General features: G+C 46.3%; 1 protein-coding gene across 1 annotated transcript in view; it reads left to right on the plus strand.

The window, feature by feature from the left end:
• Nucleotides 1–6,482, plus strand: part of TTC33 (tetratricopeptide repeat domain 33) — a 202,859-nt gene extending 196,377 nt beyond the window's left edge. Inside the window, exon 5 of the mRNA XM_044276705.1 lies at nucleotides 5,924–6,482. Within this exon, the coding sequence (XP_044132640.1) occupies nucleotides 5,924–6,283 (360 nt within the window). The 3' untranslated portion in view covers nucleotides 6,284–6,482. The remainder of the gene's footprint in view (nucleotides 1–5,923) is intronic.
• The last annotated feature ends 9,134 nt before the right edge of the window (nucleotides 6,483–15,616 follow it).

Raw genomic sequence — 15,616 nt, forward strand, 5'->3', positions numbered from 1 at the left:
ACCACTAGAGGGAGCTCAGGAGATTACTGCATACAGATATATGCAGTTACCACTTACTGCATCCCGTATTCACATTATTCTCTCTAATTATACAGTAAGGTTCTGATTTTCCCTTACTGTTGGCTGCTGGTAGACAGAATTGTATCATGGAACTCTATGTCAATGCAGGGGATTTGATGCTGTGTATGAGGAAAATGGAGCTTTCACCCCCTATAAAGATATAAGCAGTTAGCGGAAGTTTATGATCAGAATGCACAAATCTTGAGTGTGTGGAACCTGTGGAATTCCAGAAATCCAGATGGTAAAAAAAATAATGTGAAAGTCTTTACACGGCATGATCTTCGCCATATGATTTTTGCAATATTCCCTGATATTTTCAGTAAAGTAATGCACTTACATTTCCCAGATATAAGCATAAGATATTCTTTGTAGGAAGAGCAGATGTGTAATTCTTTCACTTCCAAGAAAACATGAAATTATCGGTCATGCTCAGGGGAGAATTTTTTCACGCACATATTTGTAGGACTTAATCAAACTGTGAAGCATCAGACCCGTGTTCTCTGGGGTGAGAGCAGCGGTTCTACATACATTCTCTGATACTGATGATCTGTAGATGGTTTTCTAATGACAGCGTGAACATGATTCATCTGCTCAGAAGTTCATGAATCCTCATTTGTGGCTTTTAGTTGCCTAGCGCTACCTGCCCTGTGTATTTTCCTTTTCGGAGATTATTTGCACACTGTAACGTAGCCTACAGTGGGAAGTCTTCCTGTTTGACTAACCTTCATTTTCGGCAGGACTGTTTTTGCAGCTGTTTGTTGTTCTGACCAGTTGTACAGGTCAAGGTTATGTCACCGTCGAGATTCTGGCTCGGCACCCAGCATAATCATATGTCATTCTTACTTTTGTCAAATAATTTTTGCTTCTGGTTTTTATGATGAGCTACTCGTTGAGTTATGTAGCCTCGTGATACTTCTTTATTTAGATGGGACTGATTCTCCAGGAGGGCAAGGTGGTGTGCAGAAGATGATGGAACTGACCCTAATGGAGGAGAAGGGGTTGTGAAGATGATGATGGAACTAACCCTAATGGAGGGGAAGGGGGTGTGAATGGAACTGACCTCAGTGGAGGAGAAGGGGTTGTGAATGGAACTGACCTCAGTGGAGGAGAAGGGGTTGTGAAAAAGCTGAACAGAACGGCAGTGTGAGGAAGGGTTATGGAGGACCTCATGGAAGTGATCCTATCGGAGGCAAAGATGTTATGGAAAAGTTGGTGGAGCTATCCCTACATGAGTGAACAATGTATGTAGAACTTGATAGAAGTGTCCCAACCACAAGGGAAGGGGGTAGGGAGAAGATGGAACTGCTGACTGTACTTTAGGGGAAGAGCGTGTGTAGAAGCTGAAGAAACTGGGCCTACAAGAGAGGAAAAATTGTGTGGAGAACCTGATAGAACTGACTCTTTCACAGGGAAGTGGACATGGATTAGTTGATGAAACTGTTCCTACCAGAGGAAAACTGGATGTGAAGAAGCTCATGGAACTGACCCTAATGGGGTAGGAGGGGGGTGTAAAAGTGGTGATGGTATTGATCCTGCTGGAGAGGAAGGGTTCTGTGGCGAGACTGATGGAACTGACCCTAAAGGGTGAGGAAGGGTTAGGCCTCTTTCACACAAGCGGGACGGATTGGCTCAAGGTGCGTTCAGGATGCGTTCAGTGAAACTCGCACCATTTTGCAAGCAAGTTCAGTCAGTTTTGTCTCTGATTGCGTTCAGTTTTGTCTCTGATTCGCGAGTGCAATGCGTTTTGATGCGTTTTTCACACAAGCCCCATTCACTTCTATGGGGCCAGGGCTGCGTGAAAAACGCAGAATATAGAACATGCTGCGTTTTTCACGTAATGCAGAACTGATCCGTGAAAAAATTTGCTCATGTACACAGACCCATTGAAATGAATGGGTCAGGATTAAGTGCGGGTTCTATGCGTTCACGTCACGCTTTGCACCTGTGCGAAAAACTCTGTTTTGTGAAAGAGGCCTTATGGAGAAGCTGAAGGCACTGTTCCTTTCAGCTAATGGAACTGATTGTACTGGAGAGGAAGGGAGTGTGGAGAAGCTCATGGAACTAGCCCTACCAGAGGTGTATTTAATATGGAGAAGGTGATGAGATTGATCCTACTAGAGGAGAAGTGGAAAAGCCAACAAAATCGAGCTTATCGGAAAGTGAGGCGAAAAAGCTTACGAAATTGATCTTAAAGGTGTTCTCTGGGAATTGAGAAAATGAAAATACTTAAATATTACTTCAATATAAATATATTCCCAAATACCTTACATTAGTTATAATGACTCGTTTTGTCTGGGGAGCAATGATTAGGCGAAACAAAATGGCCGCTGTCCTATTACACACAAAACCTGTCCTAATCACACAGCAGGAAAAGTTACTTCACAACACTGAGGTAAAAAGCTGCCTCATCCTACTCTCTGCTCTGCTTGTCATGGATTATGATCCTGAATACAGATGATAAGATCTTTGAATCTCTGTTGGAATTAATTTCATGAGCAGATGTAGCTAATAAGCAGCAGCTCTTGTATGCAGTCTCCATTACCACAGTCTGTCCTCTGTACTTCGTGTCTCCTCATGGACTCCATTCCTACAGAGATTCAGTTACCGTAAATATCATATTAAACTGTATTCAGGATCATAATCCCTGACAAGCAGAGCAGAGAGGAGGATGAGGCAGCTCTTTACCTCAGTGTTGTGAAGTAACTTATCCTCCTGTGTGATTAGGACAGGTTTTTTGTGTACTAATAGGACGGCGGCCATTTTGCTTCCCCTGATGATTGCTCCCTAGACAAAACGAGCCATTATAGCTAATGAAAGGTATTTGGGAATCTATTTATAATAAAATAATATTTTACGTATTTTCATTTTCTTAATTCCCGGAGGACCCCTTTAATGGAGGTTGAGTAAGGGGGTGGGAAGGTGAAAGAACTGATCCTAAAGGGAAAGGGATATGGAAGAGCTGTGTGATGCCTGCACTCTCTTAAAGGGTTTGTTCCATGACAAAGACTTACGGTATCTCCCATGCACAGGATTGGGTTTTCTGTGTTTGATTAGCAGGGGGTCTGACCTCTGGGACCAGCGCAGACCACAAGAACAGGGTACTTGTGTTCCCATGTTTGAGTGGATGGCGATCACACATGCGTGCTGCTGCTCCACTCAACTCTGTGCCTGCCGGACGCTTCTACTCTGCAGTCTCCAGCGGTCTTTTATAGTGGAATGGAATTGCAGTGCGAATGTGTGACCGGTGCTCCAGTCAGGTGGGGAACACTGAGCCCCGTTCTCATGATCGACGGGGCCCCAGCTGCTGCAACCCTGCCGATCAGACACTTATAACTTATCCTGTGGATAGGGGCTATGTCTTTGTAATGTGACAACCCCTCTAGTTCATTCTTACCTACTATTTTCCGTTCTTCTGTTCCGTCCATTTGTCTACTATTTTCCGTTCTTCTGGCAAAGCTGTGATGTGTCTCAGTGTCCTCAGAGATTGTGACCTAGTCTGATCTCCACCTCCTGTCTTCTCCTGCTCAGAATGCTGCTCTGTAATTTACACTGCAGCTCAGTTTTTTTGGATTGGCTTCTAGATATAAGCAGGAGCTCAACACCAGAACCATACCTATCAATGAATGAGTGATTATCAGATAACTGCTGAACATACGCTGAGGAAAATGGGACTGCAGGTCTTCTTTACTTTATGAGAAAGTAGTAGCACCCAGACCCTGGCGCCTTAGGGCCCAAAGGCCCATCTGCCCCATATGACACCAATAATCTCAACCAGGGATGTCAAATTCGTGGTTGCAAAACTACAACTTCCATCATGCTCGGACAGCCTACAACTAGTAGGGCATGCTGGGAGGTGTAGTTTTGCAACAGTTGTTCTAAACAGTACATCATATTTGGGGCTCTGTTGCTGGAGCTTCAGGTTATGTTTCTGTTGCGTAGTCCGGAGTATAGGATGTTAGCGTGTACAGCAGTTGGGGCGGGTGTATATTAGTAATTATCACCCGTCCTGATTACTGATCTTGAAATTGCCCCTGTGCACCTATAGATAGTGGACGGTACAGAACCCGTATCCTGGGCAGGACGCTGCTATCTCCGGTGCTGTTTGGCTATTTCCGGGCCGTCATGTTTGCATGTCTCTGTTAATTCAGATTGACCTGCGTTAACCACATGCTGCGTGCACTGAGCTGATGGCAAACACTGGTTTATTAGGTGTTTACTTAGTCATTTTAGGACTTGTCAGAAATACGAGATGTCTCCTTGTCGACAGTGAAGCCCTGCCGCCAAGCATTGTTCTGTAGATGTCACCTCGCTGGGAATATAATGGGCACTTTTATTACCGGCTTGTAGAAGCTCAGCGTTGCTGCAGGCCACTGCCAGAGTCGTGATTGATTTACAGACCGGCTCTTATCGACAGACAAAAGAAACACGCTGACATGTCCGCTTGCTGGGGGCCTTTTTTGTTTTCTTTTGTTCCTAAAGTGCTCATAGTAATATTAAAGGGGTTGTCGCATCTTGGTCTTTAGGGGACGCGCCTTAGAACGGAGCCCACAAAGTGACGAAGGGCGCACTGTGCATGTGCGGCTGCCCTCCATTAATTTCTAAAATAGCCGAGAAGTCCCATTGAAATGAATAGGAAGCACACCGCATAAGCGTGGCCGCCGCTCCATTCACTTCTATGGGGCTTACGGAAATAGCCGAGCCATGCGCGTCGCACCCGCCATCACTTTGCAGGCTGCGTTCCAAGGATAGGCATCAGATATGTGCCCAATGTCCAAGATGGGACAGCCCCTTTAAAGGGATTTTCCAGGAGTAGAATATTGACAACCTATCCTTAGGATAGGCCATCAATATCTGATCAGTGGGGGTCCGACTCTCGGCACTCCCGGCGACCAGTTGTTTGAAGAAGCCACAGTGCTCCTGTGAGTGCTACTTCCTCTTCCTAGGCCAGTGACGTCACGTTCATTGGTCACTTGGCCTACGTGCAGCTTAGTCCCATTCAAGTGAATGGGCCTGAACTGCAATACCAAGCACAGCCACTATGCAGAGTATGGCGCTGTGAAGAGTCCGCAGCACTTGTCCCTTTCAAACAGCTGATTGATGGGGGTCCCGAGAGTCAGACTCCCACTGATCTCATAATGGTGAACTGTCCTGAGGGTAGGTCATTATTATTCTGCTCCCAGAAAACCCCTTTAAAACCTACCTGAATTGCATTAAAGGGGTTTCCTTTCCACTCTAAGTGACCACTTCTAGATTGGGCAGTCAGATGGCAGGTCCTCGCTGTGAGAGAGAGCTGGGGTTTGTGGAGAGAAGACGGAAGCTATTTCCACGGCTTCTATCTTCTCTCTTCTGTCCTCTATTAGCGCTGTGTATAGAATATAGATAGCGGGGTTTCCATTGTCTCTATTGGTCCCACTGGTCATGTGACTGGTCACATGACTGCTGGGATGCCGATACTAGAAGACTGCTGCTGGATCTGTCTAGAGAGCAAGCACGGCCCGTATCATTCATCATTTTCTATGCCATGGGTATCCTGATCATTCAGGCATGTGTTACTCCAGTCTCTGTCTCCTGCCGACCTAAATATGGCAGGGAAAGTGCGCTAAACAAGTATGAATAGACTTTAAAGGGGTTGTCCAGGGTTAGAAACCCATGACTGCATTCTTTTGGGAACCGCACCACCCCTGTCCATGGCCTGTGTCTGGTATTGGGGCTCAGCTCGGTTGAACTGAATGGGATGAAGCTGCAATACCACACACAACCTGTGAAAACAGTTGTGGCGCTGTTTTTGAAAGAAATGTAGTCCTTTTTTACGAATGAGAAGAAAAGTCTTTGATAGTAAAAGCATGTTTGATGTCATCTACAGGCCATTCGGAGCTTCCAGATTGGGATCCACATCTGCCCTTCTAACATGGAGTTATGGGAGGAAGATCTGAAGTGGGCTTGCAAGCTTCTCCAAGAGAAGAGAGAAGTGGACGCCGCAGAAGCTCTGGAGAGGAAGCGGGCAGGTTTCAGTATTGAACAGGCCTTAATCCCAGACTATGACTTTGAGGGTGACGAGGTGGTGGCGGCCTGTGATGCCATCTCACGGATCCAGAAGGCGGCGGCTGCCAGCGGCAAAACTATACTTGCTTCTTCATCAGGAGAGGTGGCGAATCAGGAGCCAACGAGAGACAAGGCCTCGACCTCTGGTGATGACCAAAAGTTGTTTATCAAAGCTCGATGATTGGAAGTTTTTTCATCTGTGGCGCTGAGTGTCCCCCGGGACGCGGCTGTAGAAGGAAAAGAGACTATAAAGATATATCTATACCCAGATTTTATCGATCCGTATGCAACTGTCAGCTTTGCCCTTTGTTGTGTTTATGGTGGGGGTAGTTGTAAAGATGTCTTCCCAGGATGATAATAATAATACCTTTTCAAAGGTTTTTCACATTTAAGGTTTTTTCTTACTGGCCATTCTTACACTTTAGACCAGGGGTGCACAACCTGCGGCCCGGGGGCCACATGCGGCCCTCGATACAATTCTGTGCGGCCCCCAACCCTCTGGTAACAGAAATGTATGTCTAGGTCTTGTGGTTGCTCACATGTATCTTTCATGTATTCTTCCATCAGATGGGAATCCTGGAAGTGTAACTAGACATTTCTGATATATACTGTATGTTCAATATGCTGTAAACATAGTATTTCAGTTGGTAATACCATTTTAAGTTTTATTTTCGGCCCTTGGAAATGGTTCAGGCTGACGAGGTGGCCCCCAACCGGAAAAGGTTGTGCACCCCTGCTTTAGACGGTCACATCGGTGGGATACTAGGTGGTAAGATGGTCTCATGTCCTGAAATAAGGTGTCCCAGCCATGTACGTTCTCACATAACCACCATTGACTTCATTGAGTAGACTGGTGCAAAAGTGGAGCAATGTCTACACCAAACGAAGTCCCGACCCCCAACATTCCCACCCATGTGAATCCTATACACCTCTGAATGACAAGCCAAAAATAGTAAGACCTCATGCACATAGCAGAGACTTTTGCAAGGAGGCACACTAAGCCTCAATATAAGCCTAAGCCTGCTCCGATCCAGTGCTGCCGCTCCGTTATCCTTCCTACACACTGCTGCAGCCAATCTCTGTACTTAGAAGTCTCACGCCGTACACTGCTGAGGCCAGTGATTGGCTGCTGCGGTATACGGAGCCAGACAATACGTCACTGGCTGCAGCTCAGAAAGAGGACCGAGCAGTGGCGCTTGATCAGAGCAGGTGCAGGAAGGGAAGTTTATTTTATTTTTATTTTTTTATTATTTTACCTCTGGCAAATAAATAAATAAAACTCTGACAGCCCCTTTAAGGGTTCCTTCAAAGATGATTATATCCAGTGCAGCCTTTGCAGGGAATTTTAGTATTAAGATGAAGAGCTCCTTGAAGAGAAAACGTCTGACAATAATGGAGAAGAAAGAATGCGGTATTGCCTGTGACTTCATCGATTAGGCTCGGTGGGTAAATACGCAGTATATTATTAATCGCTTCCCTCCTTTGCCTTCTTAGGCCCCTTTCACACGGGTGAATGCGTTCACCTCACACATTGCACCCGCACTGAATCCAGACCCATTCACTTCAATGGGGCTGTGCAGATGAGCGGTGATTTTTACGCATCACTTGTGCGTTGCGTGAAAATCGCAGCATGTTCTATATTCTGCGTTTTTCACGCAACGCAGGCCCCATAGAAATGAATGGGTCTGCGTGAAAATCGCAAGCGCGGATACGGTGCGATTTTCACACATGGTTGCTAGGAGATGATAGTGACGAGCAACCCCGGACCCCATTAAAGTAAATTCACTGTATCATTTTCTCTTATAACATGGTTATAAGGGAAAATAATAGCATTCCTAATACAGAATGCTTACTAAAATGTCGATTGAGGGGTTAAAAATGAAAAAATATTAACTCGCCTCAAACACTTGATCACGCAGCCGGCATCGTCGTCTTTCTTCTTTCAGGACCTGGAAAAGGACCTTTGACGTAATCGCGCTCACCACGTGGTAAGCGAAGGATCTTCTGTCTTAATTCAGCAGGACCTGCGCTAATGTCGCCACTCTCACCATGTGGTGAGCGCGATTACGTCATCAAAGGTCCTTTGGCAGGTCCTGAAAGAAGAAGAAAGAAGATGATGCCGGCTGCGCGATCAAGTGGTTGAGGGGAGTTATTTTTTTTTATTTTTTAACCCCTCAAGCAACATTTTACTAAGCATTCTGTATTAAGAATGCTATTATTTTCCCTTATAACCATGTTAGGCTACTTTCACACTAGCGTTCGATCGGATCCGTTCTGAACGGATCCGCTCATATTAATGCAGACGGTGGCTCCGTTCAGAACGGATCCGTTTGCATTACCATGAACAAAAAAAAAAATAAAAAAAAATTTTTTTTTTTTTTTTTTTTTTGTTCATGATAGTGCAAACGGATCCGTTTTGACTTTACATTGAAAGTCAATGGGGGACGGATCCGTTTGAAAATTGAGCCATACTGTGTCAACTTCAAACGGATCCGTCCCCATTGACTTACATTGTAAGTCTGGACGGATCCGTTTGCCTCCGCACAGCCAGGCGGACACCCGAACGCAGCAAGCAGCGTTCAGGTGTCCGCCTGCTGAGCGGAGCGGAGGACAAACGGTGCCAGACTGAGGCATTCTGAGCGGATCCGTATCCACTCAGAATGCATTAGGGCTGGACGGATCCGTTCGGGGCCGCTTGTGAGAGCCTTCAAACGGAACTCACAAGCGGAGCCCCGAACGCTAGTGTGAAAGTAGCCTTATAAAGGAAACTAATAAATTCTACAGAACACCGAACCCAAACCCGAACTTCAGTGAAGAAGTCCGGGTTCGGGTCTAGGTACCACATTTAGTTTTTTATCACGTGCGTGCAAAACGCATTGTACCCGCGCGATAAAAACAGAACAATACGGCGCAATCGCAGTAAACAAATGACTGAAATTGTGTGCGCACTCGCGCACCCGGGACGCATGCCGAGCAAATCCGGGACGCCCGTCTGAAAGAGGCCTTAGAACTACAGGACGCTCCAGCTCACAGGGTGTTCAATGTGTGGAAACCAAATGGCCTATGCCAGTGCTCTGCAGCTGGTGGCTGCTGGGATTGTCCCTTCACCAGAGCTGGAGAGCTGCCTGTGTCAGGCCGGGAGGATTTTACAATCACAGACAGATGAACATTGAGGATTCCCCGTGTGACAGTAAAAAAAAACACTCCCTGTAGCTCGCCAGCTGCTAGGGATCATCCGGAACAATAAAAGTGTTTCCAGCAGCAGCAGAAAAATAGTAGACAAATGGCTTTTTCATCCAATAAACACTTCAGCTCTTAGTGGATTTGTCACCTTGTATTTCTTTAAATCTTGAAAGAGCTAAAAAGAAGTGATAAATCTTCATATCCCTGCAGGGAGGAACCGGCGTGACTTTCAGACTGAAGAGGATGTGAAAGCAGCCGTTGCTCCATATCTCCCTGTCCGTATCGCCCAGGAGTGCACTAGAGAAGAAGCCAAAAAGAACAATTCCTATTTCTAGCACCAAGACGCTGAGTCTTGACAATGTTCATAGTTCATTGTGTCTTTTTAACTCCCGGAAGATGAGTGTGACCCCCTCCCCCCATACCATGGCACCTAATAATGCAGTTAACGAAGCATTGTAGTCCAGATTGGAACAGCGCTGCAGTAAACAGTTCCGTCCACTACGCAATGGAAGAAGCTGTGTGGTACAGGCTGTGGGGATAAACAGTGCAAAACCATTGTAGTTTGGTGCAATTTGCATAGAGGAATTTGGATTAGGGTCCTTGAGAAACATTGGTCTAGGGCAATGAAGGGGAAAATTGTGAATCCCTTGTGGTCTAGGGCAGTGAAGGGGAAAATAGAAAATCCCTTGTGGTCTAGGGCAGTGAAGGGGAAAAATAGAGAATCCCTTGTGGTCTAGGGCAGTGAAGGGGAAAATTAATAAATCCCTTGTGGTCTAGGGCAGTGAAGGGGGAAAATAGTGAATCCCTTGTGGTCTAGGGCAGTGAAGGGGAAAATTTAGTGAATCCCTTGTGGTCTAGGGCAGTGAAGGGGGAAATAGTGAATCCCTTGTGGTCTAGGGCAGTGAAGGGGAAAATAGAAAATCCCTTGTGGTCTAGGGCAGTGAAGGGCAAAATAGAGAATCCCTTGTGGTCTAGGGCAGTGAAGGGGGAAAATAGAGAATCCCTTGTGGTCTAGGGCAGTGAAGGGGGAAAATAGTGAATCCCTTGTGGTCTAGGGCAGTGAAGGGTGAAATAGTGAATCCCTTGTGGTCTAGGGCAGTGAAGGGGAAAATAGAAAATCCCTTGTGGTCTAGGGCAGTGAAGGGCAAAATAGAGAATCCCTTGTGGTCTAGGGCAGTGAAGGGGAAAATAGAGAATCCCTTGTGGTCTAGGGCAGTGAAGGGGGAAAATAGAGAATCCCTTGTGGTCTAGGGCAGTGAAGGGGGAAAATAGAGAATCCCTTGTGGTCTAGGGCAGTGAAGGGGGAAAATAGTGAATCCCTTGTGGTCTAGGGCAGTGAAGGGCAAAATAGAGAATCCCTTGTGGTCTAGGGCAGTGAAGGGCAAAATAGAGAATCCCTTGTGGTCTAGGGCAGTGAAGGGGAAAATAGAGAATCCCTTGTGGTCTAGGGCAGTGAAGGGGTGCATAATTTCCTGGGTGACTTGTGTAGTCCTAGACTTAATTGTAGAATACTTGGTGGTCTAGGGCTTAAATATCTGTTATGCAGTGGTGACCTTCCTCACAATATGTGTACCACACCCATGGTTCTCTCTATTGTCAGGTAGTCCAGTACCCGTAATATCTACTGTAGGTTCTCTCCTTGTGGGGACCTCCTAGAATTGCAAATGGTGAGTTTAGTGCCTTTCACAACCTGTTCTTGAGAAAATTGGTGCCTCTGGAATTTTTATGAAGCCATAGTCCTATGTCGTACAGATGTAACAAAGATGAGTTTGTCTATTTCACAGCTCATAGTGACCATCATCATAAGGCGCAGGAATAATTCTGCCCCAAACATAAAAGGGTTGTCTGGGATTTTTATATTGATAGTCTATCCTCAGGATTGGCAAGGGTCCATTATCCAACGGCCTTGCCATTCAGCTGCTCTGGAAAAAGAGCCGGAACCCTATGCAATGGATGGAATTGGTTAATGCAGCGCTGTCCACATTCACTTCAGAAGGAGCTTCCCTGCAGTAAGCAGATCTGTCCATGTCCACCACACAAAGGCTTATGCTGTGTAGTTCCAGTGCCGCAGTTACTTCTGAACAGCTGGTCATTGCGGAGTTTCATGCCTCCACCGATCTAATATTGATCTCCTATTTTAAGGTTAGAACAATAATATAAAAATTTTGGAGAATCTCTTTAAACGACCACTTTAGCACTGCTACTTCTGTGGCATACATAATTGCGTTCTAAGACAAACACTCTCCTCTTGTGTATACATTGTGGAGAGGACTCCATAGATATCTTGCTGACTCAAGGAAATTCTGTAAGGTTAATATTTACATTGACATTCTGGATTACCTCTCTCATAGACACCAGATTGATCCGGGAAAACAGGAGGAGCGCCATCTTCTTTAATGGCATATTATGTTTGCTCAAGAGATAGAATTGCGCAAATGACTTGCTCAGCATTTCCTCCTGTCGCCCTTAAGATCGATACAGCTATAAATATTACACGAATGACTGTGCCAATAGATATGGAAGCTCGAGCTTTTGTTAGTCCATTTATAGGGATCCTACTTCATATGGGAGCTGCTCACGACGCTACCCAGCAAGTTGCTTATTTTGGGGTTGACCAGGATAAAACTGATCTGTGGTATTGAACTTTTCTCCCAGCTCTTCTCCTGGTGTATGTGGTTATGCTCCACCCCCGAGGAGCACTGTTTACAATATTTATTATTTTCCCTTTCCTGGCACAGGCTCCTCCTACGTCCTTGACATCGACCAATCATACTGCAGCATGAGTGGCTATTTAACGACTTGCAGGAATTTTATCCCTCTTCATTAACCTATTGGAAACACTTTCGCCCTTCTCAAACCTAGTTGCCAAAAATGAGCCAAATAACGTGTATAATGGAGGACGGATCCTTAAAAGGGTTTTCCAGGATTTTTATACAGATGACCTTTCCTTTGGATAGGTCATCAGAATCTGATCCGAGGGGGGTCCGACACCCAGGACCCCAACCAGTCAGCAGTTTGAGAAGGCACTGTGTCACGGCTGAGGATGGGGGAAACCCTCAGCCGTGTGATGCCAGATGCTGTAGTGGCTACTCGGCCAGGAGAACAGGATAGGGAGCAGGTCACCTCCTACAGCGTCCCTAACCTGACCCTAACTCCTACCTGCATGGGCCGACCTTTAAGGTAGGAGGACCCATGCGCAGGAACCTCGGAGCCCTGACTTACCCTCCGCAGATCCCTGAGCTAGGAGCTGGGTAAGACGACCTACTCCTCCAAGGTACGGAGGAGCAGGAGTCTCAAGCTGTTGGGAAAAGGGGAACTCATACAGCCTTACGGGAATGACAGGCGAACTATTAGTTCCACCAACCTGCCACAGCCTTGCTGACTGGATCCCTGCGCAAACAGGAATCCAGAACCGTAAGCTGCACCAAAACACAGGAAGGTCCCAACAGAACATAACATACAACATCACACACATAAAGACATCAACATAAAGACAATATCTTTATGACCACAGGGGTGGCTCTCACTGGCAGGTAATATGCACAGGAGGCTGCTCCAGCCAAGCATGACTGAAGCAACCTACTGAGCCATGCCAAACACCAAGGCTATATAGGCCAAGAAGCCACACCCCACAGTCGGACACACCCAGTGACATCACACACACACTGGGAAGGGAGTTAACCCTTCCAGCACCACAGAAGGGAAATACACATAAAGGGAAAGTGACCAAACTAGATCACACTGTGGCTGTTGCCGCAGGCAACGACATGGGTGGCAGCCGTCCTGGGAGACAGCCCGAAGGCCGGGACACTGCCACCACATGTACAACATACCAAACGTTGCCACGGGCAGCCACAGTGAAAGGACAGTGTCAAAGTGCACACCCGACAACACGAAGTGCACACCAGACATACAAACGTGCATACACCCACGCACACAACTCCAAGGGAACCGCACACATCACTGTTGTCCGTGGCAACCGCACTTGAGGCAAACAACATCATGCCTCAAGCTGCGGTTGAAACAACTACCCAAACCGAGGGCAACTGTATGCGGCTCCCAAGGAGTCACGGCCATAACCGTGACACACTGTTTCTTCTGTGAGCGCCGCAGCCTTACCCCGTGCTCACCAAGCACAGCACTGTAAATTCTGTGGTGGCTGTGCTTGGTATTGCAGCTCAGCCCCATTCACTTGAATTTGACTGAGCTGTGCCTAGGCCACATGACCGATGAACGTGTCGTCACTGGCCTAGGAAAAGCTGTGAGAAGGCAGCGGTGCTCACAAGATGTTGGACCCTCACTGATTAGATACTGATGACCTATCCTGAGGATAGGTTATCAGTATTAAATACTCGGAAAACACCCTTTTACCCGGCTTTAACTAAAATAAGGTGCGAAGTCTCCATGACGTCACTGAGTCTTTCCCGTTCCAGGTCAGGAGCCTCAGAGTAGTCACCAACTCTAGGTGCCCTGTCAAATGTACCAGGCTGCAAATCCAAAGGAGCCAGAAGATGGCTAAATCCAGATGCAAGGCTAAGGTCGAGGTCGTAGCCAGGATCGAAACACTGGTAAACTAGCTCAGAATGCACCTTATCTTCACCTGACATTATCAGACCAGGTTGGCCATCAAGGAGACCCAATGTGGCTTGTAGACATGGAAAGGAGAGAAACACTGGCGTGGAGAAAGTTGAGTAATTTGTGTGCTGGGGGAGATCCTGTTCCTGGTGCATTCCAGCTTGTACAGGCTTAGAAATAGGCAGACGAGCAGCTGACGTTCCAACAGGCTGAGAAAGGCAGCTGAAGCCTGAGAATGAGGAGAAGCTGCAATACCAGGCCTGTAGATAATGGACAAGAGTTTTTGCTAGTTCTTCTAGAAAGAAGACCTTTCTTGTCCGTGGACTAAAAATGGTGCTGTTTCTAGAAGAAGGCAACCATGGATTTGTAATTTCACAACCGTTGTTACTAGGGAACAAAAGCATGTCCATCACTAACACTTTAGTGGCAACTTCTCCTTTCCTACCTATAATAATCAGTGCACCGGTGATGACCAATGGGTTGGCCGCACCTGCCCACTTTATCTTTATAATGGGATATATTTATAACGACCATTCTTGTGAATTGCAGGCAGGCATTGCCAATAATCTTTGGCATGAATGGTGTGAACAGTAGTTATATTGTGGGTATCTGTACATCTCCCAGACAGTCCCATACGTGATGGTAATATTGCATGCGCTGAGATGTCTTCTGTCCTATGCTGTAGTGAAGGGTTTTCAAGACAAATGGAAAACAAATGAAACGCGTTATGTCAGATCCATGAGCATAACTCATTGAAAATCTGTCAGGGGGAAGCAGATGGCCCGTTCACTGCTCCCTGCTGGTTATTTGAACAAGTCTTTTATATGTCAATCTAATTTATTAAGCAAAAGCTCAAACAGACAGAAAAAATAACCTTAATGAAGGCAAGAAGACGGGAAGGACTATTGTACGGGACCTCGTGTCGCCATGGAGTTTGTGTGTGTTTGTACACGGAACGTTTCTTTTATCTGCCTTGGACAGACCACTGACAGACGCGGAGGAACCATTGCACCCATCCTCCGCAACAAGCTGCTTTTTTCCATCTGCTGGAAAGAGGTCATTCACTTTGTAAAGAACCACATGGGCCATACCACTTACATACAAGACCCATGCGTCGTATCCATCGGAGCTCCAATCCTTGGTGGACAAGATACAGAAAAAACAATTACTCTAAGAGCAAGTCTCATGAAGGCGCAAATACTGTATATACACTGATATCAGAAAGTATATGGTGTGCCGATACATATAGGTCACAGTGAGCAGTTCCTTTTCTCGAAGAGCTTGATCTGTTGGAAGTATGCCTCCTTTTGCAGGTCTAACCAAGAGGGGGGGGGGGGTGCCAACGCCTTTAATATTCATATGCCGAGCATGTGGAGGTATAAGAAGGAGGTATAAGTACTTGATGGGGCTCTACAGCAGCAGACAGAGGCTGTGCAGCATCATACCGCAGAGTACTGCCAAGTGTATGGGATCCTAAGGCCTCGTTCACATAGGCGTCAGGAGTCTCCATATCAATAGACAGAAAGGAGCAGCAAGCAGAGCTATTCTTATTGTGTAAATAACAGAAACCTTGATGGAACCATCAATGAACTCCATTGTAAATAATTTGGATTTATAAGTCATTTGGATCTGGCATAGCGTCACAGCTTTTGTTATAAAGGGAAGCCATGGTGCTAGTGTGAACAGAGTCTAAGTGAGAAAGCTAGTATGTGGGTTATCCACAGTGGAGAACGCCCTCAGCTGTTGTGCCGCTCAT

This window comes from Bufo gargarizans, chromosome 1 (genome assembly GCF_014858855.1).
Source record: "Bufo gargarizans isolate SCDJY-AF-19 chromosome 1, ASM1485885v1, whole genome shotgun sequence".
Lineage (NCBI taxonomy): Eukaryota > Metazoa > Chordata > Amphibia > Anura > Bufonidae > Bufo > Bufo gargarizans.